At 44.9% G+C, this 27,958-nt stretch overlaps 1 protein-coding gene across 1 annotated transcript in view; it reads right to left on the reverse strand.

Annotated features, from left to right (window-relative positions):
• The window catches only part of LOC141132850 (prostaglandin-E(2) 9-reductase-like), a 126,247-nt gene that overhangs the window by 20,712 nt on the left and 77,577 nt on the right, over positions 1-27,958 (reverse strand). The window contains exon 8 of the mRNA XM_073621771.1: positions 23,699-23,781. Within this exon, the coding sequence (XP_073477872.1) occupies positions 23,699-23,781 (83 nt within the window). The remainder of the gene's footprint in view (positions 1-23,698; positions 23,782-27,958) is intronic.

Below are 27,958 nucleotides of genomic sequence, written 5' to 3' on the forward strand. Positions count from 1 at the left end.
ATTATGATTATAATCATCTATATCTCTTTTGAATGTCCTTAGTTTGGTACGAATGAGGATGTCCTCTTGATGTAATGAGGATGTCCTCTTGATGTTTGGTGTTTTGCTTGAGGGTGTTGAGCCATCTCTCAGGAAGTGTATTGGTGAGCTTTAAAATATCGTCAGAGAGGATTTGTACTAAATGTACTGCTGCGTCATATTATTACTTCATTTGCATGTGTACAGACGCCTGGCCACCCCTGTAACACAGGTGTATAGCTCCCCGGCCGCCCTTGTAACCCGGCTACATATTTATTCATTGTTAATTCAACATTAGACTTACGACCTTATTTGCATGTGTACAAACGCCCGGCTGCCTTTGTAACACGTGCACATAGATGCCTGGTCGCCCCTGTAACACATGTGTATAAACGCCTGGCCGCCCTTGTAAAACGGCTGTAGATTTATTCTTTGTCAACTCAACATTAGACTTACGACCCTATTTGCATGTGTGCAAACGCCCGGCCGCCTTTGTAACACATGCATATAGACACCCGGCCGACCATGTAACACACCTGTATATTAATTCAATGTCAACCTTACGTTAGTATATTTATTTATTATTGTTAATTTAACCACTGCCATCTGTGCCCTGTACCCCTGTGTCAAATTCCTTCAGGACATCATTGTATATAGCATCGACGTTAATGATCCATTTTGCGAGTGCACGGTCGTCTTGGCCGTCCTCGTAATACGTCTGTCACTTCGCTTATCATTGTGTATTCAACATCTGCCCACACTCCTCCCCTTGCTCCTCCCCCTCACCATTCATAAGCCAGCTTGAGGTGTATGGGCGTAGGTCTGACGAAGGAGCTGCACATGCTCCGAAATGCGTTACCGCCCCCTTCTCTACACTGACACCATCAGCCTTGTGTGTCCCGCAGTGAATACAGGCTTCCCTGCTGCCTCCTCTTTCCAACACGTATGAGAACGCTTTACAGCTGCTGGACGGCTCTACACTGCTCTCTACCACCGTGCTGAGGATGGACACATGCCACAGATGAGGACTCCTGATTTTATCATGTCTTTTAACACTCAACAATCTTGTTGCTTTTAACCCTTTGTGCACTTTATTAAATTTTGCATACTGCACTTAGAGGCGCATTTCTTTTCCTTTTTTATACCCCCAGGGATCATAGTCTAATGGAGGTCGAGTATGAAGTTGGGGGGAAAGGAGGGTGGGAAGGAGAGGGGAGGGGGAGGAGAGGAGAAAGGGGCCTTGTGATATAGGGGGCTGAGCTGGAGGGGGACATACTGCTGCCTTTTAGCAAAGGGGTAATCTTGTGAAGCCAGGGTCTATGTTGAGCAAACACGTTCAGTGTGGCCTGTATCAATGGGAAAGGCATGGGACACCTGTTGTTGCTGAGAAGAGGCACTATAGGTCTCATTATTTGTTACCTCAAGGACTATAAATTGAGCGATCTGGCCTTCGCCCATATCTCCCATACCTTATTAAACTTCTGGGGGCATTTGCGGCCCATGTATGTAAGTTTGTACAAAGGCAGCACGGAGACTACTAATGTATACCATTGGGCTACTACAGGGGGGAGACACCATCTTCCAGTGCTGTAGGAGTACCTTTCTGGCATAGAAACACAAATAGAATAACAGTAGTCTAATATGTGTAGAGTGTGTCACCGATTCATTTATGCCTAGAAGTATTTTAGGATCCACTGATACTGAGAGGCCAGTAGCAGCATTGATATCTGCGACCACTTGTACCCAGAAGGCCTGAATAATTGGGCATTCCAAGATGACATGGTAGTATGTCCCAACTGCCTGTTGACACTTAGGGCACTTATATTCCACACGTCTCCGACTGTGTGGAATATATTTTGGCAAGCCTTTGGGGAGTATAGTAGGCTCTGTGTATGAATTTTAGCTGTATGAAGCGGTCTTTAGCTGAGACCACTGTTGCAATATATTGTTGTAGGGCCAGGTCCCATTCTTCTTCTGTCAGGGAAGGAATATCTGCCTTCCAAGCATGAAATAGAGGAGATGGTCCTTCAGAGTTGTCACAGGTAAGATGTAGGTACAAAGAGGACAGGACTCTATCTACACACCTGGAGATGAGGAATCTCTCAACTACATGCTGTATGACTGAAATTGGAGTGGGGAATTGTGCCTGTGAAGCGTGTTTCAGCTGCAGGTAACAAAATAGCATCCACGAGGGAAGCTGAAAGGTCTCTTTAAGCTCCCGGAAGCAGTGTATTACCCCATTGGGCATAATTTGTTGCAGTTTCACCACCCCAAACCTAGCCCAGACACTGGGATCTGGAACAGATCTAAAATGCGAGAGTTTGGGGTTGCCCCACAGTGGAGTGTGGGGTGAGACAGTGTTATCAGCCTTGACTGCGGCTGTTACCCTTTCCCATACCTGCACTGTAGTGCGCATCAGTATCATCGCCTGTGGGCAGGCCTTTACTCCCCTATAAACTATGTTAGTCAAGGCCGAGTAGGAACCCAGTACGGCCGCCTCAAGGTTAACTGCAGGGTTAGACCTGGATTGGAGAAACCACCAGCGGACAGTGACCAGCACCGCCGCCCAGTAGTATTTCTGAAAGGAGGGCAATGCCAGGCCTCCTGAGGACGGTGGGAGTTGTAGTTTTATTTTAGATATCCTAGGGACCTTTCCTCCCCAGATAAAAGTGGTGCCAACAGTATTAATTTGGACATGCTGAGTGGGAGAACCGGGAGAGTGACATACTGACTGCTGTGCGGGAGCTGTGCTTGGAGTGACTTGGAGTACTTTAAGTGACTTGGATTAACTGGGAGTGTTCGGAGTGACTGGGAGTACTTGGAGTGACTGGGAGTGCTTTGAGTGACTGGGAGGGCTTGGAGTGACTAATTGTGACTAATTGCATAATATAGTAACTTGGAATACTGGGAGTACTGTTTGCATAATATAGTAACTTAGCCACTGAGAGTATTATTTGCATAATATTGTGATTGGAGTACTGGGAGTATTATTTGCATAATATAGTAACTTGGTGACTGGGAGTGTTATTTGCATAATACAGGAACTTGGAGTACTGGGAATATTTGCATAATATAGTAACTTAGCTACTGAGAGTATTATTTGCATAATATTGTGATTGGAGTACTGGGAGTATTATTTGCATAATATAGTAACTTGGTGACTGGGAGTGTTATTTGCATAATACAGGAACTTGGAGTACTGGGAATATTTGCATAATATAGTGACTTAGGTACTGGGAGTATTATTTGCATACATAATATAGTAACTTGGAGTATTGGGGGTAATTGCAAAATATAGTAACTTGGATATTGGGAGTATTTTTTGCAAAATACAGTAACTTGGAGTACTTGAAACTATGAAACCTGGAATTCTCAATCGAGAGCGGGAAAACTTCTATTCATTTTTTTAGATGTGACTTTGTTTGGTGATGTGGCAACAGGAAGAGTCTCTACACAAACTTGCATGTGCAGGAAATTTCCTTCTGCTGGACCTAGCTGTCATCCAGAACACACCACTCAAGCGATACCAGAGTGTGAGTTTATTAGGGCCAAGAGAAACTGCTCTTTTCCTGAAATCTTTGAGAAAGAGTGCTCATTGATCACAAACAGGTACGAGATCGTGGTTACAGAGACTGGCACATTAGTAGAGGTAAACGCATTGTCTTTAAAAGACAAAGAGCCACATTACTTGGCAATGATAATAAAATGTCTAAAAAGAAAACCATTAATTCTGTCACCTTTGTCACCACTTTCACTACCCATATTATGCTGACAAAGATCTGGAAACCTTTTTGCAGGAGGGTTGCAGATTTTCTAATAGACGTTAACAGACTCTAGGAAATCTCTCTAACACTCTAAACATCCACAAAAAACGTGGCTTTCGTTCACTGGCTCTTATTGTTGTGGCTTAAGAACCCGTCGCTACTGCGACAAACATTGTAAACTTACAACTATCACTTCTAGAACCACAGAGAGAATTTATCCTATTCGAGAATACATCAATTGTGGATCGAAATTTGTAGTGTATGTAGTAGAATATACAGTCTGTGCACTGCAATAAGTTGGTTGCACAATTAGACCACTATGTGCCAGGATTGCTGAGCATTACAATGATACCAGTAATTCCAATGCTAACAACATTTCATAAGTTTCTAAATATTTTAGGGATGTGCATCTTGCCAATATGAGCTCATTTTGTTTCAGTTGCCTAGAGAGAGTTAAAAAACCTGCATGAGGGGGCGACATGCATCGCATCCTTTTAGAAAAGGAAACCAAAAAAATTTTGCCCTGCAGACTAGAATCCCCTCTGGACTTAATCACAGTTGGGACATTGATCTCTTTTTAAAGTAATGTTGGTAACATGTTGATGACATTATACACCATGTATTCTCATTATAAGTGACATCATATCATATGACATTGCTCATATATGCTACTCATATCCTTTTAATTATTTCACACTTAATAAACTATTTCACAAGTGGCTGGGTGGGAGCTTCCCCCGTTGTGAGAGGACGTAACCATTGTCACGTCTACCCCAACGGCAGGTAGTCAGACACTATAGCTTACTACTGTGTGCTTCACCTACAGCAGCCCCCTTTACCATAAGGCAAGCTGGCATACCGGTACGTGGTTGCCCCCAGGTCTTATACACAATGCTATAGTGCCTGCTGCAGCCAGTGCTGACAGCTCTCTATGTAAGTGATGATTTTACACAGAGAGCTGTCACAAATCACACAGACTGCAGCCATCCTCACAGAGTACACCAAGCACCACTGTCCTTGTCCCATGAACATATGTCCAAGTGACCCCATGAACATCTGTACAGTGCACAAATCATCTTTACAGTGTTCCATCAACAACTGTACCAGTGCACAAAACATCTGTCACAGTGTCCCATGAACATCTGTACTGGTGTACAAATACATCTGCAATAGTGTTCCATTGCAACATTCACATCTGTCAATGTCCACCGGTGGAAGATCCACATCTGTCAAAGTGTACAAAAACATTTGTCAGTGTACCACCAATAAATAAATAAGAAATTTAAAGCACTCCTGTCCCTCTGTGCTCACGTGCAAAAGACGAATACACATATTGGTGCCGTACGCATAGCTAAATGGCGATCGCATCACACATGTGAGGTATTGCCGTGAACGTCAGAGAGAAAGCAATAATTCTAGCACCAGACCCGTGTAACTCTAAACTGGTAAAGAGAGGCTTATAAAGCTTCGCCTATGGAGATTTTTAAATACCGAAGTTTGGCACGATTTCATAAGTGTGCGCAATTTTAACGACCCCGGAAGAATTGACTTCCTTCCTGACCAGAGCACTTTTTGCGATTCGGCACTGCGCCGCTTTAACTGACAATTGCGCGGTCGTGCGACATTGCACCCAAACAAAACTAACGTCCTTTTCTTCCCACAAATAGAGCTTTCTTTTGGTGGTATTTGATCGCCTCTGCGGTTTTTATTTTTTGCGCTATAAACAAAAAAAGAGCGACAATTTTGAAAAAAACACAATATTTTGTACTTTTTGCTGTAATAAATATTCCCATTTTTTTCTCAGTTTAGGCCGATATGTATTCTTCTACATATTTTTGGTAAAAAAAAAAAAAAATCGCAATAAGCGTTTATTGATTGGTTTGCGCAAAAGTTATCACGTCTACAAAATAAGGGGATAGATTTATAGCATTTTTATTATTAGTATTTTTTTTACTAGTAATGGTGGCGATCTGTGATTTTTATCATGACTGCGACATTATGGCGGACACATCGGACAATTTTGACACATTTTTGGGACCATTGGCAATAATAGAGCGATCAATGCTATAAAAATGCATTGATTACTGTAAAAATGTCACTGGCAGTGAAGGAGTTAACACTAGGGGGCGATCTAGGGGTTAACTGTGTTCCCTGGGAGGTGATTCTAACTGAAGGGGGAGGGGACTGACTAGAGGAAGTGACGGATTGTGGTTCCTAGCTAATAGGAACACACAATCTGTCATTCCTGTCAGAACTGAACAGAACAGAACAGGGAAGTGTGTGTCTCTTGCTCACGATTGCTCGTGGCCGGCGGTCATCGCGACTGTCGACCACGAGCATTGGCACCCCCGCTGTGCAGCGGGCGCGAGCCTGCTATCCTGACTCCGCAAGCCGATTTATAGCTATGACAGCTCGTGCAGGGGAGCCAACCTGCCACAGTATAACTGCGGCGGCTGGTCGGGAAGCGGTTAAAGCATGACATGTTTGGTATCTATTTACCTGGTGCAACACCATATTTTATATTTTACCAAATATTTGGGTATTATAGTGTCTTTGTGTGCATTAAAATTCATTAAAATCTATTTAAGCATTAGTGTGTAAAATTGTGTTTGAAAAACTGCTGCGCAAATACCCTATGATATAAAAATTAACAAAACCCACCATTTTAATTTCTAGGGCTTCTGTTACAAAAATATATAATGTTTAGGGAGTTCTAAGTGATGTTCTAGCAAAAATACAGATTTCTACTTGTAAACAAGTTTCGGAAGAAGGCCTGGTCTTAAAGTGGATAATGCCTGAAGCTACTCCTTGGATGTTGTGCCTCTCTATGTGGCTAGGTTGTGAAAAAGTCTCACACATGTGGTATTGCCATATTCAGGAGGAGTAGCAGAATGTGTTTTGGAGTGTAGTTGCAAGTATGCCTATTCCGTGTGTGAGAAATAACTTGTCAATATGACATTTTTGTGAAAAAAATATTAAAATTTCTTTATTTTCCAAAGAATTGTGGGAAAGAAAATTACAACTTAAAAAACTTGCCATGCCTCTTACTAAATACCTTGGACGGTCAACTTAACAAAAATGGGTCATTTGGGGGATATTTGTACTGTATTGACATGTTAGGGCCTCAAGAAATGAGATAACCCTTCATGTACAACAGGTGTGATCAATTTTTTAATGATTTGTACCATAGATTGTGGGCTCTATAACCTTCACACAGACCAAATAATATACACTGAATTTGGTTATTTTTAACAAAGAAATATAGCAGTATAAATTTTGGTCAAAATGTATGAAGAAAAATTACTTATTTGCAAAAAATTTTAGCAGAAACTAAGAAAGCGCATTTTATTTTCAGTCTTTTTTCATTTGTGACGCAAAAAATAAAAAACCCAGTGATGATTAAATACCACAAAAGGAAAGCTCTATTTGTGTGGGAAAAAAAATCTAAAAATTTAATATGGGTATAGTGTTGCATGGATAATTATCATTGAAAGTGCGACAGCACTGAAATCTGAAAATTGTCCTTAGCAAGAAGGGGGTGAAAGTGCCCAATATTGAGGTGGTTAATAACCAATTTGCATATAAGTTTCCCTCTCTTGCAATTCAGGTAATTACTTCCCATCTAGATAGTCATACATATCATTAATTTCTTTGGGCTATGTTCCTGTACAAATCGCTTTTTTCTGCTGTTCTTTTTGTGATTACTTTTTCTATCCTTCGTTCAACTTATTTTTTTAACATTCAACTTTTTTCTTTTTCACTCTTTTGTCATTCCTCCTTCATTCCCCTCCACATGTCAGGCATACTCTCTGATCTCCACAGCTAATTGACCAACTGATTTACTGAATTCATTTAATGAGTTATGGACAGAGGGGGAGGGGGCGTTCCTTTTACTTTATTGTACATAAATGTTGTGTCCTGAGATTTTAATGGCTATGATTAGGGCTTATTGCTGAAACATGTAAGCCACTGTATTTTGTACACTCCACTCGATATAATAAGGTGACTTTTTCAGAAGGACGAGTTGCCGTTTCCAGCCTCAAAATTATTTGGTGAACGTTATACAAATTCTCCCTGTTGGTCTTATCCCAGCTACAGTACCAAATACAACCCTGCCCTTTCTGTGGGTGACGAAAATAAAATATTTAGGAATTCATGTGACAAATAATGTCACTGATTACATACAGTAACTCTGAATCTCTTAGGTCCCGCTATCCTTTGTCAAACCACAGTCCTAGCTATATTGAGATAACCTCAGCAGTTTGGGGGATTGGCTCTCCTCAATTTCTTTCAGCAGTTTCTGTCAGGACAACTCTCACATGCACACAACTGGTTCACGCTTAATAGAGAAAATGCTTTAGTTGTGGTGAAGGCGGCAAGCCTGGGCTTGTATGGGGTCTTGCAACAACTTTTATTTAGAGGTTGCAGCACACCATACCACCTTACTTATAGTATGAGAATTGTCAGTTAAACCAGGGAACAGAACCAAAAACTTGCACAAACCCCCTGTCAACCAATGGTCTCCAAATCATCTGCTCGTGATTCCAGATTCAGCCATTTGGGTTTAAAGTGGAATAAAGCTCCTGGGGGACTTGTTTATCAAAGATAAATGTGTCTCCTTTGCTGAACTGAAATCTCAATATTATCTTCAACTACTCCATGCACACACTTCTCAATTTGACCTCACAACTATCATGTTGACCACCACTAGGGTGGAATCCCTTCTGTGAGCTGAATCTTTGCCACAAGTCCACTCCAATATCTATTTGCAAAATCCAGTGCTTCCACCCATGATCAAGTGCAGAGAGAAATGGTCAAAAGATATCACAAGTTTGGATAATGATGACTGGGAAAATGTATGGAATTACACATTTTAACAATTAATCTCAGTCAGAGATAGGTTTGTAAAGTTTAAAAAATGAATTATACATTGTTCTTAACCTATACTATACATTGGGATAGATCTCGACCAACTATTCTAGCACTTTCTGGAGGTGCTCTTGTGCAACAGCGGACTTTATGCACATCTTTTGAACATGTGGTGGAATAAGCAACTAAGGGACTCAAGTTTTGCAATATATTACATGTCTAACCAATGTTTCCATCCCCCAGAATCCTGGGGTTTGTCTGTTAGGCCTGGTGGAACCCTTGGCCATGTGGAAATCAACCAGAACATTACTTGGCCTACGGTTATTTTATGCCAGAAATGCAATTGTACTCCTCTGGAAATCTCCAGCTCCTCCAACTCTGAACTGTTGGAAATACTTGATTAACTACATAATTCTTGAGGAGTAAAAATGGTAACTGAGGTTTCTTAGCCCTGTAGGGACATGCACATTCTGCTTGGTGTTGTGGTTGATATGTGGGGGTATTGCCCAGCCGGGGTAGAGTGATTTCCCTCTGTTGAACCTATGCATCTGCTAGAAGGGAGCTGTATGAAAATGGCAGGTTTTGGTCACGTGCCCCCCGGGTTCTCATTGCACATGCCCTGTGACGAACACACTGCAGTGACATTGCTGGGAAGAAATAGACCCGCGATGGGGGATATAAAGGATGGGCATCCCCCACTCGTGGCTTCTACCGTATTCAGGAGACAAGCAGAAGCGTTCCATCTCTGTGGGCCTTAGCACCACGATGTTGTAAAGTATATGGAGTACATTTATAACAGGGCAGTTTTAAGACAAAGCATGCATTTGCTGAATGCTCTATTGTGCAGTATTTATGTTTATACAGCCTCTAATGAGCTTTATGCCCAACCTTTTTTTATTAAAGCCCCTCTATCACATACAAAAAGTGGGTACAGCTACCCTTAATTATTTCTTTGGGAGATTCAAAGTTTGTTATGGTATTGGTTTAATATTTTTTATAGACTAGCTACAGTACCTGTTGGTGCGATATATATTGAATATCTTTAGTGACATCTAGTGGTGGTTTTGGGAATTTGTATAGCTCTGTTTAAAGTGGTATTAAACCCAAAACCAAAAATGTAATATATTGTTTACCTATCATAATGTGTTCCCTCTATTTTCACCTGGTGATCAGGCCAGTAACACACCTCTTATACTAGCTTGTCTCAGAGACACTTTTGGACAGCAGCATTGTTAAATTGGGGGAGGAAAGGAAATGTTCCTGCAGATTTAAATACTCAAACAAACTGAAGTTGAACTTCATCTAACAATTTATAAGCAGTTACAGTAGCAGCTTTTTTCTTTTGGGATAAAGGTTTTACATAAATAAAAGCTGACCATTGTAAGCACTGCTGTCAACAGTAAACTGTTTGTTCCATCCCTGTAACTGCTACATCTGCTAAACAGCTTGTTCTGTTGAAAAACAGATCACCAGGTGAAAATAAAGGAAAGAAAGACTAAAAAAGAAAACTAATGCAGCCATCACATCTAAGGATTGGTAAACTGCAATATAAAAAAAGTTAGCTTTTAGGTTTAGCAATGCTTTAAGAGCGAAGGAGAAAAAATAGCATTCATAGGATTAGTGGAGAAACATATAGATATTGACTAATTATGTCTATGCGAGAATTTCATTGATTGTATCATCAGTTGAATAAACTTTATAACTAATATACACCTGTGGGTAGATATATAAATATTTTATCAATGTTCATAGTTGTAGTTTAGGGCTAAACCTCAAGTGGAATTCCAGGTAAAAATAATAAAAAAAAAAAAATACTCTTTATTTCTATGCATAATAAAAACTTTTTTATATCATGCATTATTAGAATTTCTAAATGTCTTATTAGAAACAACCTAAACAATCTAATCAATAGTCAATCAACAGTTTACCTGTGCACCTGAACGCGGCTGCTCACAGGCACTCCCTGGTACCGTGGTTAAGGTCTGTGCAAGCAGCACAGCCCAGTCCCATACTTCCCGGCCACATTGGCCCAACACACAGCCACACCCCTAGACTGCGCTGATCGGCTACAGAGGAACAGTGATGCCACTAGGACTAAAGAGAAATGCCCACCAGGCACCCTTACAGAATGAATGGAGAGGCACTGAGGTCTTGTGACAGCAGCGCAGCATATGCAGAAGCTGCCTGGAGTAATGATGAGGGTCCCAGCCAATCCCCAGCCAAATGGGCTGACAGGGGGAGGGCACCTCTTAAATACTCAGAGTCATGCCAGCAAGGGTCAGTGGTGTCGGTTAGAAGATTGCAGATGGAGTGCTGAGGAGGCTGTTTGAGGCCCTTGAGGAAGCGCCCCAGTCTGGGGGGGGGGGACCTTGGGTCTTGATGACTGGGAGTGGAAGATCAGCCAAGAGGGCTAGTGAAAGGGGCTGCTGCAGCCAGCTGGCTGTCAGAACCTAAAGTAGAGTTGCCACCTCATCCCTTTAAACCCGAACACCTTTGAATTACACAGGTTCTGAGGCTAATTAAATGCAGATAAGGCAACGAGGGAGTTTAACTACCATCTTAATCAGCCACAGAACCTGTGTAATTAATATGTGTTCGGGTTTAAAGGGATGAGGTGGCAACCCTAACCTAAAGAGGTGGTGCTGGGACCAGTGACGATGAGAGGAAACGCAGTGAAAGTGCTTGTGGTGTCACCCCATCGTTTTCAAGTATAGGGGCTCGTAGAACCTGCCTGTAAAGGGCCATTGGCACTACCTTTTCCTAGGGTGACACCACGGTGGATCTGCAAGCAAGTTTTGTGCAGGAGGAAGGAAATGAATGTATATAGACCAGTGGCGGCTTTTTCTTTTGGGGGGGGCGGCAAACAGTCGGTCGGCAGCGGCAACCCCCCTCCCCCCCCGGAGGACAGTCGGGATAGCAAAGCCCCGTACTTACCACATCCAGGAAGCATAGCAAGCTTTCTTCCTCCTCCTGTGGTGTGGATCACGGCGGCTTCCGCTGTGCATCCCCCTCCTCCTAGGCATCCAATAGGATCGCCTGACCTTTCAGCCAATCGGGAAACGGGTATCAGACCCGTGCTTCCTGATTGGCAGAGCGGCTATTTAGTGTTAGAAAAGCGAATATTCATTTGCTTTGCTAACACACCTGGGTGGGCTCTGAGTGCAGTTCTCTGCACACCGCTGCAATTCATGTGCCCGACGTCCTGAAAGGGGCCGGATGCATGAATAGGGGGTGGCCGTGGATAGAGTCATGCTATGCATGAATCCATCTATTAATCATATAGGAGGGTGGCGTGGATGTGGCGGCCCATGTGCCTTTAATGGACGGGCTGTATATAGTTGAAATGTCCCCAGGGCTGGTGCAAGGATTTTTGACACCCTGGGCGAAACCTAATTTTGCTGCACCACCTTGGCTCCGTCCCTTACTCCACCCCCCTTGCACTGTTCTTGTAATACATGTGACCTACCTGACCATTACACTGACCTACCTGACACCTACACTGACCTACCTGCCCCCTATACTGACCTACCTGACCATTACACTGACCTACCTGACCATCACACTGACCTGCTTGACCATTACACTCACCTACCTGACCATTACACTGACCCACCTACCTGATACATACACTGACCCATCTACCTACCTGACAAAGACACTGACCCACCTACCTTACACATACACATACACTGACCCACATACATTGACCTACCTGACACATACACTGACCTACCTGACACATACATTGATCTACCTGAAACATACACTGACCCACCTACCTGACACATCATTGACCTACCTACCTGACACATACACTGACTCACCTGACTGCTACTTCCTGCACTACTCACCCCCCCCTCCATCCCCTATCCCCCACACACAGCTCGGTGTAGATCGGGGAGAATCCATCCTCCTCCTTACCTCTGCTCTTCATTGCTTCATCAGCCATCACATCAGGGCTCTCCTCAGCACTGGGCGGGCAGTATTGCTTAGTAGTCCCCGCCAGCGCCATCCAGCCGCTGCACCTCTCCCCATGCTCCCATGATCTCCACCAAGCCCCACCCCGCCCCCCTCCGCTGCACTCACACAGGCCGCATCAGAGGGACAGCCTGGAGAGTCCAGGGTGGCGCTGTCAGATATTCCTGTGTGAGGTGATGTGACAGTGGGGCGCTCAGCAGGACACATCGGGGAATTGGTGGCATGCAGCGGAGGTTTTCTCGGGACAGCCGGCCTGGCACTGAATGGGGACGAGCGATCAGGAGAGGAAAGCTGAGCTCACACACGCCTGGAGCTTCACCGGGACAGAGGCCGTGGCTGCGCCCTAGGTGGGAGTGTGCCTTAGGTGGCTACCTACTTCGCCTAGTGGTAGCGCCAGCCCTGAGTATCCCTGAAGAAATTTGTTATTAAGTCAAGTGGGCATCCCATAATACCCCTATCCCCATCCAAGTTTATTAACCCCTAAATAAAAACACAAAAACAAAGTTGCTGCACTTTTACTGACTCAAGTGTGGCTGTGGAAATTCAGTGTGCCTGGCTGTGCAGAGTGGGGGATCCCTTTTCACCAGCGGCTCCTACGTGGGGTGCTCTACATATATCTAATACCAATGGACTTGGAATACTTAACTGAGTGTGAGGGATTATTTGGATAAAAAACCTTTTCTTCCACTTTAATGTTCAGTCGTGATTTTAAACAAAATAACATGAATACCTGTGAAAAATGATATATATTTACGTTGAAAGACACTCAGTCTTCTGTCTCCACCCCTATAGAGGGACCATTACCTTCCACATTTGTTTGTATGCCCTCGTTTCTCCTACAGTCCTATGGGGGAGTTTTTTCTAGGCTGGTAATGGGACTTAAAAGCAAATATTGTATCTATATATCTTTATTTTGATCTTATAATTTGTAACTAAAAGATATGTTGAGATATTGAAAGTATTTTGTGTATACTTTATATACTGATGATTGTATATTTTAGATGAATTGCTGCTTGAAGAAGCAGATTTTCTGCAAAATGCCAGCTATTTCTCAACAACTACCCAAGATTGCAAGATCACTTGTTGGGTTTATCAGAAATGTAACCAGGTGCTGTGCTACAGCAATATAGAAGTGGAGACACTGGCCTTTATTCTTCTCTCCCTCTTCTGAGATACTGATGTTAGGCTGCACAATCCTCCTCCAGCCAGCAGGGGGAGAGCTAAAGCCAAGTAAGCCCATAGATATCTATGCAGAGTGCTGAGATTCCTGGGAGTGTTAGTCTGAGATGGCAGCCATATAATGGCTACACAATAATTGTTACACTACAGATCCCAATGTGCACTGTGCAGTAGGAGGCGTGGAGAGATGATTTTTATTAACCGCTTCCCGACCACCTCTTGCAGATATACTGCGGTAGAAGGGCACGTACAGGCAGATTAACGTACCTCTATGTTGCCCTTTAAGAGGCGGCTTGCGGGCGCACGCGTGACCGTGATCGTTGGTCCCGCGGACCCGATGTCCGCGGGGATAACCGCGATCGTCTCATGGTGAGGAAGAATGGGGAGATGCTAATGTAAACAAGCATCTCCCCGTTCTGCCTAGTGACACTGCCACTGATCTCTGCTCCCTGTGATCGGAAGCGGCGATCTGTGTAGTGTCACACACAGCCCCTCCCCCCCACAGTTAGAAACACTCCCTAGGACACACTTAACCCCTACAGCGCCACCTAGAGGTTAACCCCTTTCACTGCCAGTGACATTTTTACAGTTATCAATGCAATTTTTTAGCATTGATCGCTGTATTAATGCCAATGGTCCCAAAAATGTGTCAAAATTGTCCAATGTGTCCGCCATAAAGTCGCAGTCATGATAAAAATCGCTGATCGCCGCCATGACTAGGAAAAAAAAAAAAATTTTAATAAAAATGCCATAAAACTATCCCCTATTTTGTAAACGCTATAACTTTTGCGCAAACCAATAAACCATCAATAAAGCTTATTGCGTTTTTTTTACCAAAAATATGTAGAAGAATATGTATCGGCCTAAACTGAGGAAAAAAAAATGTTTTATATATTTTTGGGGGGATATTTATTATAGCAAAAAAGTAAAAAATAATGTGTTTTATTCAAAATTGTCGCCCTTTTTTTGTTTATAGCGCAAAAAATAAAACTGCAGAGGTGATCAAATACCACCAAAAGAAAGCTCTATTTGGGAAAAAAAAGGACGTCAATTTTGTTTGGGAGCCACGTCGCACATACCGTGCAATTTTCAGTTAAAGCGACGCAGTGCCAAATTACAAAAAGTGCTCTGGTCTTTGGCCAGCAAAATGGTCCGGGGCCTAAGTGGTTAAACTGCCTGGGAAAGCTCTTCCTCTTGGCACAGAAGGGGTTAGAGAGAGAGAGAGCACCTCTGTCTGGAAATTGGCCTGCCAGCGGGAAACCATACCAGCGGAGATCCGAGCCTAATGCCGCGTACACACGGTCGGACTTTTCGGCTACAGAAGTCCGACAGCCCGTCTGACAGACTTTTGACGGACTTTTGGCGGACTTGCGGCGGACTTACGGCAGACTTTCTAACGAACGGACTTGCCTACATATGATCACACAAAAGTCCGACGGATTCGTACGTGATGACGTACACCAGACTAAAATAAGGAAGTTGATAGCCAGTAGCCAATAGCTGCCCTAGCGTGGGTTTTTGTCCGTCGGACTAGCATACAGATGAGCGGATTTCTGGGTCCGGCGTAGTTACGACGTAAAGATTTGAAGCATGTTTCAAATCTAAAGTCCGTCAGATTTGCGGCTGGAAAAGCCCACACACGATCGGATTGTCAGCCGGCTTTGGTCCGTCGGACTTTTGTAGATGAAAAGTTCGACCGTGTGTACACCCCATAAGACTGGGGACACCTGGGAACAGTGCAACACCTCCCCCATCACAGCACTTGCACCGATGCAGCAGGGAGAATGATGTGTCCACTCACCCTCTGTTTCCCACTGCTGATCACGGAGGCTTTCAGGGAGATACCAAGGCCTCCCCCCACAGCAAGAGGTCACCGCGGCATCCCGGGCACAGGTGAGAGAGCTATTCACCCATTGTTGATACTGCTAGCAGGGACTGAGCCACAGAAAGCAGGGCACCAAGTGTACTCGAACCATACTGCATCCATAATGCACTTTATACCACACCTATTCCAAACCTAAAATGCACTTACAGTTGTGCTCAAAAGTTTACATATCTTGGCAGAATTTATGATTTCTTGGCCATTTTTCCGAGAATATGAATAAGACAAAAACATTTCTTTCACTCATGGTTAGTGTTTGGCTGAAGCCATTTATTATCAATCAATTGTGTTTACTCTTTTTAAATCATAATGACAACAGAAACTACCCAAATGACCCTGATCAAAAGTTTACATACCCCAGTTCTTAATACCGTGTATTGCCCCCTTTAACATCAATGAAAGCTTGAAGTCTTTTGTGGTATTTGTGGATGAGTCTCTTTATCTTCTCAGATGGGAAAGCTGCCCGTTCCTCTTGACAAAAAGCCTCCAGTTCCAGTAAATTCTTGGGTTGTCTTGCATGAATTGCACGTTTGAGATCTCCCCAGAGTGGCTCAATGATATTGAGGTCAGGAGACTGAGATGGGCACTTCAGAACCTTCACTTTTTTTCTGCTGTAGCCAATGACAGGTTGACTTGGCCTTGTGTTTTGGATCATTGTCATGTTGGAATTTCCTAGTGCGTCCCATGCGCAGCTTCCTGGCTGATGAATGCAAATGTTCCTCCAGTATTTTTTGATACTGCATTCATCTTGCTATCAATTTTGACCAAATTTCCTGTGCCTTTGTAGCTCACACATGCCCAAAACATCAGCAATCCACCTCTGCGTTTCACAGTAGGAATGTTGTACCTTTCATCATAGCCTTGTTGACTCCTCTCTAAATGAAGCGTTTATGGTTGTGGCCAAAAAGCTCAATATTGGTCTCATCATTCCAAATGACTTTGTGCCAGAAGGTTTGAGGCTTTTCTCTGTGCTGTTTGGTATATTGTAAGTGGGATACTTTGTGGCATTTGCGTAGTAATGGCTTTCTTCTGGTGACTCGACCATGCAACCCATCTTTCTTCAAGTGCCTCCTTATTGTGTATCTTGAAACAGCCACACCACATGTTTTCAGAGAGTACTGTATTTCACCTGAAGTTATTTGTGGGTTTTTCTTTGCATCCTGAACAATTTTCCTGACAGTTGTGACTGAAATTTTAGTTGGTCTACCTGACCATGGTTTGGTTTCCAGAACCCCTCATATTCTACTTCTTGATTAGAGTTTGAACACTGCTGATTGGCATTCTCAGTTCTTATCTTATCTTTTTATATCCCTTTCTTGTTTTATACAGTTCAACTACCTTTTCCTGCAGATCCTTTGACAATTCTTTTGCTTTCCCCATGACTCAGAATCCAGAAACTTCTGTGCAGCACTGGATGAAAGATGCAAGGGTCTGTCAGGAGTCCAGAAACTCATTGACCTTTTATGCACACACACTAATTACTGTCATGATCACTTAGTGCCCCTGTTCCTCATTTAAGCACCCGGGTATTGGCTGTTGCTTTTGCCCTGTCTGTGTTCACCTGTAAGGTGATTGATCTGATCAGTCTCCTCATATAAGCAAACCGAACACTCTATCCCTTGCTTGTGATAGAGACTGTTACCTGCATTGTTCCTGTTCAAGCCTCCTGTTTGTCTGCCTTGCTTTGCTGTTGGACTTCCCTGTGTATGACCCAGATCGGATATTGGACTATTTCCTGAACTCAGCATGCCTTATTACCTAGACTGTCTTAGAACCACGCTATCTGTTTGCTAAACTGCAAGTAGTCTGTTGTTTGCTCTGTTCGCATCTGCCCTAGTGTGGTTGCCAGGCACTACAGCATTGTGTATAAGTCCTGGGGGCAACCCTAAGGGGTTAATCCTCTGCATTGTGTAAAAAGGCTGTTTGAGCATGTCTTTTCTGATCCTCCCCTTCTTCCACTGTCCCCTAACCATTTCCTGATAAGATAGAGCATTTGAAGTCACTCTGCACATGCTCAGTTTGATGTGTATTGCTGGAGACTTATTTTTTATTTCTTGGGAGGGTGCATGTAATTGGACAGGGACAATCAGCACTGTCCAGACAGAGGGTCAGGGGTCCTGCAGCCTCATAGGACAGTCAGAGTAGAATGAAAACTCCTCCTACAAGTTTTAAAGTGGATTTCCACTTGGGAAAAAATTACAAGCTACAGTATTTGCAGCTGCTGACTATTACTATATGGACACTTTCCTGTCCAGGGAGCCCGCTATGTCGGTACCCAAAGCTAATCTTCAGTTCGACTCATGGGTCCTGCCACCGCCATTCCTGGTAAGGTAACCAGGCAGTGAAAACTTTCAGCTTCACTCCTGGTTTCCTACTGCGGGAGTCACGCTGCGCCTTCTGAATGGTCCCTGCTGTCTTCTGGGACCTCTGTGTCTCTCAGAAGACAGCGGGGGGGAGAGAAGAAGGGGCCGGACATAGCATAATTCGCCGCACAATGTGCGGCGCACTTCCGTCAGAGGTGGGAGCAAATACCTGTATTTGACAGGTATCTGCTCCCCTCTGAAAGGTGCCAAATGTGACACTGGGGGGGGGGGGTCCGATCAACGGAAGTTCCATTTCTGAGTGGAACTCCGCTTTAACCAGACACTGATAGAAGTCACAAGACTGCTCTAACTGCTGATAACAAAAGGTATTTAGCAGTTTATATTTACTAAAATAATTGCATTTCTATGTTCTGTGGGAGACCAGATAGTGAATGCGGGGTCCTGAATTTAGTAACACTTTAAGTACAAAGACGCTCTTAAAGGGCCCCAATGATAGCTGGTAAAAAAAAAAAAAAAAAAGGACTGTCCCTCCCTTAATAATTACTCTGCAAGCCCCCTTTGTTCCCCTGCCTATTTTCCTATTAAGGGGTGGGATTTGACATTTGTGGGAATCTGTGCCTTTTGCCAAGGGAGGGTTTGCAGCGGCACCAGGGATAAATCCTGTTCCAGCCCTACCCAGCCCTTCTCCTGGAAATGTTTAAGCCAGTCAAGAGTTCTTGTCAGATGGACTGCATAATAATATTTAGTTGGGTCCGCAAATCCAATGCCACCATGTACCTCCAGGAGGGCTAAGAGGCGATAGGAAATTTGTTTCATTTTAGTACCCCACAGAAAGTGTAGAAATTCCCCCTTTACTGCTCGGAGAAAAGAGCGTGAGAGCAGAACCGGAAGCGTCTGCAGAAGATATAACAGTCTTGGAAGAACAGTCATCTTTAGGATGCTGTTCCTCCCAAACCAGGTAAAAGAGAGTTGGTGCCAACGCTTCAGGTCACCTTTAGTCCTCGCCAACCACGGTAGGAAGTTTTCCTTAAAAATTTTGGATAATGACGCGGTAAGGTAAATACCCAGGTACTTGAACTTATTGTTGACCCATGTAAATGGGAAGTTATGTCTTATGTTCTGAAGCCTGTCGAGGGGTAGATTCACATTCATCGTCTCCGACTTTTGTATATTTATTTTATAATTGGAGAGGGTTGCATATGTCTTAAGCGATTTCAGCAGGTTAGGGATAGTAAGTTCAGGATTGCTGTATGATGATTGGCCAAAGCATGCACTTGACCTACATGCTTTGGCCAATCACAGCACGCTCTGCTGAGAGAGCCATGATTGGCCAAAGGCAGGGTGCCTTTGGCCAATCATGGCTCAGGGAGACTAAGTCAACGCCCCACACTATATAAGGCTGCCTACATGGCGGCCCCGTGTAGTGTTGTTGGCGTGGACAGAGAGATAGCTTGAGTTAGATTAAGCAGGCAGGTTATTAAGTTAGTGGCAGTGTATCTGAGAGATATATAAGATATATATATGCATTCCGTGGTGTACAGTTGCTAATACGGTACAGGCGGTGTACACAGTATCTAATACAGTGTGTACAGTTTCTACTACACTTCTGGTCCTGTACACAGTATACAATACAATGCAGCGATTGTACAGTTGCTAATACAGTGCAGGCGGTGTATCTGATACAGTGTGTACAGTTTATAATACACTTCTGGTGGTGTACACAGTATATAATACAGTGCAGCCGATGTACAGTTGCTAATACAGTGCAGGAGGTGTACACAGTATCTAATACAGTGTGTGCATTTTCTAATAGATGTCAGGCAGTGTATTAATATTATATATATATATATATATATATATATATACATACACATACACACACATATATACACTCTGCATTCAGTGTAGCCTATATCTACAGTGCATTCTGTAGGGTACTGTGTCTAATACACTTCAGGCAGTGTACACAGTATTTAATACAGTGTGTACAGTTTCTACTACATGTCTGGTGGTGTACACAGTATACAATACAGTGCAGCTGTTGTACACTTTCTAATACACTTCAGGTGGTGTACACAGTATCTAATACAGTGTAATGTGGTGTTGCAAAACAAAAAATACATCATGTCTGGAAGGCCATCAAGGAGACGCAGACGCTCACAGGCCACTAAAAAGGGCAGCCTCTGTGTCTACAGTCAACAGTGGTGGTCGTGGACATGGTGCATCCTCTGCAGGTGGCCGTGGGGCACGCTTGACCTTTTTTGCTGCTGCTGGCCATGTTATTGAGCCACAACATGCAGAAGAGTTGGTGGAGTGGATAACGAAGCCGTCCTCATCCTCCTCATCCTCTATCACCCAGGCTTAGAGTAGTTTGCCTTCCAACGCAGCTGCCAAAGCGGCCTATTCCACCGGCTCTTTTTCCACAGTCACTCCTTTCGTAGCTCCACCATCATGCACAGAGGAGTCCCCAGAATTATTCGACCACAGTGTCGGTTATATGCTGCTGGAGGATGTGCAGCAATTTGAAGGCTTCGATGTTGGTTCCCAGGTTGAGGAAAGGAGTAACGTGAGCCTAGAGGAATGGGGTGTCACAGAAGGACAAGAAACTGGCAGTCATGTTTCACAGCAGGACCTGTTCCTGTGCCCAACAAGAGTATCTGTGAGGGGTTGCAGTGTTGTGGCACCACCACCACCACCCAAGGCCCAATTTTTCTGCCCCTGTTTAACAGGGGCATGTAATTACAAATCTTGATATAATATTTCACAGCAGGCCCCATTCCTGAGCCCAACAAGACTAACTGTGAGGGCTTACAGTGTTCCAGTACCACCAACACCTAAGGCCCAATTTTCTGCAGAGTATATAGGGCAGGCCGTATAGTATATATACTGCTGTTCAGGGTATATAGTGCCTGGGGGACCCCCACACCATTTTTTTTTTAATTTGGGTGCGGGGTTCCGCTTAATATCCATAACAGACATGAAGGGTCTGGTATGGATTTTGGGGGGGACATCAACGCCATCTTTTTTGGTATTTTTGGTATTTTTATCCATATTGCCAGGATCCGACAATACATTACAGCCGCGAGCAGTTTTAAATGACATTTTTTCCTTAGAAATGTCATTTTGCTGTGGCACTGTTATAAACATGGGAAAGATGCGCTACTTTACAGGAATACTAAGGACAACCCCCAGGCTCGATATTTAAAGGAATATTTCATTTTTATTGTTTCACTTTAAGCATCATTAAAATCACTGCTCCCAAAAAAACATCAGCTTTTAAAACTTTTTTTTGCATTGATACATGTCCCCTGGGCCAGGACCTGGGTCCCCAAACACTTTTTATTGCAATAACTTGCATATAAGCCTTTAAAATTAGCACTTTTGATTTTTCATGTCCCATAGACTTTAACGGTGTTCGTGTGTTCGAACAATTTCTTTTGCCTGTTCGCATGTTCTGCTGCGAAACGAACCGGGGGGTATTCGGCTCATCCCTAGGAGGGAAGCATAGTTCTGCGATAGAACAGCCAGTGGCTTTTCCCCTGTCTGTATAGAAGCAGAGTCCTCTGATCTGGCAGGGGAGGGAGACTGTCACAAAGCAGGTGTAGGGATCGGGGACATTCCCCCTGCCTCATCCGGGTGTCCAGGCAGAATGTGGAAGCTGGTGAATGGAGAACAGTCCTTAGCGGAGCGAGACGGCGCCATCTTGGCCATGCGGGTGCTGGAGTCTCTAGTAGATGCAGCCAGTTGTGCAGGGAAGAATTGTCCCAGATCTTCTGCTGGGTGGTGCTTGGCAGCCTGTGTGCATTCTTCTTGGAAGGCATCTGTCGGGTAAGTGTTGCGTGGACCTGGATAAAGCCAGCGGGAGAGCCCAGGGAACTGGGAGCTCAGTTACACACGTCCACTCGTCACCATGGCAAGCCACGCCCCCCGATTTCTTATAATCTTGTATGTTTGTACACTCAATCTGTTGTGTCAGTGGGGCTGGGGTTCTTGAGGTTGAGGCTCTTACAAGGGTAGCGCTACACAAATAACTGAAACTCTTATGAATATAGAGATATTAGTATAATGTAGAGGTATATGGAAGTAAGTATGATATGTATACAAATGCAAGAGGACTCCTTAAAAACATATACCTTTTAACCTAACGTGTAAAAACTTTTTGATCAAATCAAATGATTAATCTGCACCTTAAAAAAGTCCCTTGTTTCTTTATGACTGGGCTTCCTTATATGAATAATTCCCATCTATATATATATATTTTTAGAACTCTATTTTCCCCTCCTATAGGGCTGCCTACAATACCAGAGGATGCTCCGCCAAATTTGATAAGATACGGTCCCCGAGGCTGGAGTCCTTGGACACTGCTTTGTTGAACTAGGATACCCTGCTATTGGGAGTCTTACCAGTTCCCCTCCTAACTGTGTCATAATATTAGCCAGTTTTTGTTTGGGATGCCTTCAGAATAAAAAAAAGGCCCTTCTCAAGACGGAGTAATTCTGAGTTCATTCAAGGAACATCCACTACTCTCTTGACTCAAGTAATCTGTACCTGGGATAGCTTTTGTGATAAATACCATCTTATCTCATTTACTGTAATCCTGGCCGCTTGACTTCTTTATATTACTCCCTTATGCATTATATAGGGTTCTGAGTGATGAATGGTTAAGGAGTGGAGCACAACAGGTTTGGTCAAATCAAGTAAGTGTAACTGACTTGTAATATTTGCATTTACTTTATTTTCTTAATACAGAACTTTAATAAAATAATAAAAAAACAAAAAACAAAGTTCAATTGTGCTTCAAATGGCCTTTAAAGGATAAGTTCACTTTTCTGCAAGAAATAAAAAATGTGAATATTTTTGCAGGGATTAATTACTTCTTGCACTGGAGCCTGTAGAACATTGTGCCCACGATCAATGGATTGCGAGTGCAATGTCGGGCTCCTGCAAACATGTCCTTGCCCATAACTCTGTATGGGATTTCTGTTAGAGAGCTAGAGGATATGTCACTAGACTACTAGAGCGTCATCAACACTCTTGCAGTCCACTGAGAACTACAAGCTCCCATGGTTGAAGATGGGACATGTAGTTTACTCATTCTCAGATTCCAGTAATGAATGACGTGGCTGTGTGGGCAAAGCCCTTTTCAAATGTGGCAGCAGGTGAGGGAAATCCCTGCCCACTGTCACAGTAAGGGGGTCCGGGGGGGTGTGTGGGGACTGGTGCTGGAGCATGTTACACCCTAAATAGAGGTGTAACATGTAACATGCTCCAAAAGGTGAGCTTAATTGCTAAAATCCATTCTACCCACTAATGGGTGCTTTTTTTTAAAATGTCTTTGCATTGGTACATGTCCCCCATGGCAGTGTTAAGCTCCCCATGCCTTTTCTCAAAAATAGCTTGCCTATTACCAGTAAAATGGTCTGAAAACAATAACAAGATTTAGCTCCCTTAGATGTCAGTGAGATTAGGGGCTAAACTATGGGTTCGGAGACTATCTGCTAGGTCAATGGAACCAGGCTCAAACAGCTAGGTTCCCTCATCCATAGTGGGATTCCCTGAAATGGTGGGCCTGAAACAACCCCTTCTTTTGCCTTCTGGTTATGGCGGCCCTTCCACATCCAGTTCAGTAGGGATATGCATGTTGAAGTAAAATATTACTGAGCAGACTGCTTACTGTAACTTACAAATCAGAATTTATATAACGCCTGTTCTGGTTCAATCCATCAAGAGTTTTCATCTCTTCATTGCTTAGTTCAAATTCAAAGACCTGAAAAAAACAAAAAACATTTCAGTCCGTAAGCACACCATCATGTACGTAACATTTACCTTCCCAAACTGACAAGCAGTGCACAAAGCAAGGTCCATAAAGTCATGGATGAGCGAGTTTGGGGTGGAGGAACTTGACTGGTCAGAGTCCTAACCTCAACCCGATAGAACACTTTTGGGATGAATTAGAGCGGAGAGTGTGAGCCAGGCCTTCTCGTCCAACATCAGCACTTGACCTCACAAATGCATTTCTGGAAGAATGGGCAAACATTCCCATAGACACGCTTCTAAAGCTTATGGACAGCCTTCCCAGAAGAGTTGAAGTTGTTATAGCTGAAAACGTTGTGCCAACTCAATATTGAACCCTACGGACGAAGACTGGGATGCCATTAAAGTTCACATGTGTGTAAAGGCAGGTGTCCCAATACTTTTGACAATATGGTATGTGTGTGTGTATTGAGCACAGTTTGAGGTAAGTTCTCATTAGATTAGAGGTAGAAGTGAGGCGAACACTTGATGCTTTGCCAGGCACTTTTGGGAAAGTTGTTTGGTTTGAAATCTCACATTTTCATACATTGTCTATATTTTTGTGCATATATAGCAGTTGTGTGAATTTTATTTTGGAACACTGAATGAATTTGCAAAACATGTAAAACCAGCACTGCCCTGTCTGATTTTTTTTCCAATGCAGTTAAGAAACTTACAGGTCTTGACCCTTCCCCAGCCTGTGTTTGGCGACAGCGACAGTAGAAGGAGCTAACTGATAAGCTAATTTCTCCATCACCCTGTCCACATCTCTTATCAGCACTTTCACATATAAACACTGCAGCAAAACTGATTGGCTGCAGTGCTGCTTCTCCCTCTTCCACTCTGAGCTCTGTTTACGCTGTGAAAAAACAGTGACAGAGGTTTATACCCTTCAAACTCTGCCTAAAACAAAAAAAAAAAATGTTAGCTGGAGTTGGGCTTTTTTAAAATACTTAAATCAGAAAGGCTGGCAACTCGGATGCTCTTTAATAAAAGTACTGTATTAGTTACATGGGTACAGACTATATTTTGAAACGTTTCGGCTAAGAAGCCTTCATCAAAGCATACGTTTGATTTTACGGCTTCCTGACCAACCGCCACAGTTATACTGCAGGAGGTCGGCTCCCCTGCGCGAGCCATCGTAGTTTTATGTCGGCTCGCGGGGTCGGGATAGCAGGCTCCAGGGGTGCCAATGCTCGTTGCCGACGGTCGCGATGACCGCCGGCCACGAGCGATCGTGTGCAGGAGAGACAGAACAGGGACGAGTTTGTGTAAACACACACTTCCCTGTTCTGTTCTGACAGGACTGACAGATCGTGTGTTCCTATTAGCTGGGAACCATGATCTGTCACTTCCTGTAGTCAGTCCCCTCCCCTTTCAGTTAGAATCACCTCCCAGGGAAAACAGTTAACCCCTCGATTACCCCCAGGCCCGGATTTACTCCCTTTGCCGCCCCAAGGCCGGGCCCTTCAATGCCGCCCCCCCCCCCACACACACACACACACACACCCACACACCACCAGAAAGAGCCCCCAGACATAATACGGTCAAAGACTGCAGACATGATACAAGAGATGGTCAGAGACTGCAGACATAATACAGGAGACGGTCAGAGACTGCAGACATGATACAGGAGACGGTCATAGACTGCAGACATAGTACAGGAGATGATCAGAGACTGCAGACATGATACAGGAGATGATCAGAGACTGCAGACATGATACAGGAGATGATCAGAGACTGCAGACATGATACAGGAGACGGTCAGAGACTGCAGACATGGTACAGGAGATGATCAGAGACTGCAGACATAATACAGGAGATGATCAGAGACTGCATAGTACAGGAGACGGTCAGAGACTGCAGTTCCTATGGACATTAGTAAATAATGGCCGATCGGCCCTCTCACCTGACCCAGCGATACAGCAACGGTTCCTCTGATCAGGAGTCAGCTCACTCTGAATTGCCCGTGGCGACTCCGCTGGGTAGCACCCAGATCTGTATTCCTGCAATGACTCCATTCCTTTCTCCGCCAGGGATGGCACCAGGCTGTGGCTTTCCCTCTGGTGGCACAGGGCAGCGGGGTTCTCTCTCTAATGGTTTTCCCTCAGCAGTGTCCTCTCCCTCTGGAGCCCTGGGTGTACTTTCCTGGGTGTAGACCCCCCCCAGGACAAACCACCCCCCTCCATTAGTACAGACCCCCCCAGGACAAACCCCCATCCATTAGTACAGACCCCCCCAGGACAAACCCCCCTCCCTTCATTAATACAGACCCCCCCAGGACAAACCCCCCTCCCTTCATTAGTACAGATCCCCCCAGGACAAACCCCCCTCCCTTCATTAGTACAGACCCCCCAGGACAAACCCCCCTCCCTTCATTAGTACAGACTCCCCCCAGGACAAACCCCCCTCCCTTTATTAGTACAGACCCCCCCCAGGACAAACCCCCCTCCCTTCATTAGTACAGACCCCCCCCAGGGCAAACCCCCCTCCCTTCATTAGTACAGACCCCCCCAGGACAAACCCCCCTCCCTTCATTAGTACAGACTCCCCCCAGGACAAACCCCCCTCCCTTCATTAGTACAGACCCCCCCAGGACAAACCCCCCTCCCTTCATTAGTACAGACTCCCCCCAGGACAAACCCCCCTCCCTTCATTAGTACAGACCCCCCCCCAGGACAAACCCCCCTCCCTTCATTAGTACAGATCCCCCCAGGACAAACCCCCCTCCCTTCATTAGTACAGACCCCCCCAGGACAAACCCCCCTCCCTTCATTAGTAAAGACCCCCCCAGGACAAACCCCCCTCCCTTCATTAGTACAGACCCCCCCAGGACAAACCCCCCTCCCTTCATTAGTACAGACCCCCCCAGGACAAACCCTCCTCCCTTCATTAGTACAGACCCCCCCAGGACAAACGCCCCTCTATTAGTACAAACCCCCCCAGGACAACCCCCCTCCATTAGTACAAACCCCCCCAGGACAACCCCCCTCCATTAGTACATACCCCCCCAGGACAACCCCCCCTCCATTAGTACAAACCCCCAGGTCAACCCCCCCTCCATTAGTACAAATCCCCCCGGACAACTCCCCCTCCATTAGTACAACCCCCCCAGGACAACCCCCTCTCCATTAGTACAACCCCCCCAGGTCAACCCCCTCCATTAGCACAGACCCCCCCAGGACAAACCACCCCTCCCTTAATTAGTACAGACCTCCCAGGACAAACCCCCCTCCATTAGTACAGACCCCCAGGGCAAACCCCCCCCCTTCATTAGTACAAACCCCCCCGCACAACCCCCCTCCCCTTCATTAGTACAGACATCCCAAGACAAACCCCCCTCCATTAGTACAGACCCCCAGGCAAACCCCCCCCCCTTCATTAGTACAAACCCCCCCGGACAAACCCCCCCCTCCATTAGTGCAGACATCCCAGGACAAACCCCCCCTTCACTAGTACAGACCCCCAGGACAACCCCCCCCTCCATTAGTGCAGACATCCCAAGACAAACCCCCCCCTTCACTAGTACAGACCCCCAGGACAACCCCCCCTCCATTAATGCAGACATCCCAGGACAAACCCCCCCCCCTCCATAAGTGTACAGATGGAGACAGGCTTGGGCGGGAGTGAGAGACACAGGAGAACACGCCCCCCCCTGCACAGAGACCAGCCGCTCCGATCTCCGGCGGCTGCTCTCCTTTGACAGGAGGAGGGAGGGGGGACAGGCTTGAGCCTCGAAAAAACCAGCAGCGGCGGCGGTGACCTGCGGAGGAAGCCGCCTCAGTCTGGACACAGAGAGGAGGAGGAGGGAGAGGAGCACTCTAGTGCTTCAGCGCACCCACCTCTCTGGCACCCGGGTGCGCTGCATCACATGCTGCTATGTTAATGTGGGGGGCGGCCGAGAATTCTTTGCAGGAGCGGCGCCGCCCCTGTACCACTGCCGCCCCGAGGCCTGGCCTCGGTGGCCTTGTGGGAAATCCGGCCCTGATTACCCCCTAGTGTTAACCCCTTCACTGCCAGTGACATTTTTACAGTAATCAATGCAATTTTATAGCATTGATCGCTGTATTAATGGCAATGGTCCCAAAAATGTGTCAAAATTGTCCGATGAGTCCGCCATAATGTCGCAATCACGATAAAAATCGCAGAAC

This window comes from Aquarana catesbeiana, linkage group LG03 (genome assembly GCF_042186555.1).
Source record: "Aquarana catesbeiana isolate 2022-GZ linkage group LG03, ASM4218655v1, whole genome shotgun sequence".
Taxonomy (NCBI): Eukaryota; Metazoa; Chordata; class Amphibia; order Anura; family Ranidae; genus Aquarana; species Aquarana catesbeiana.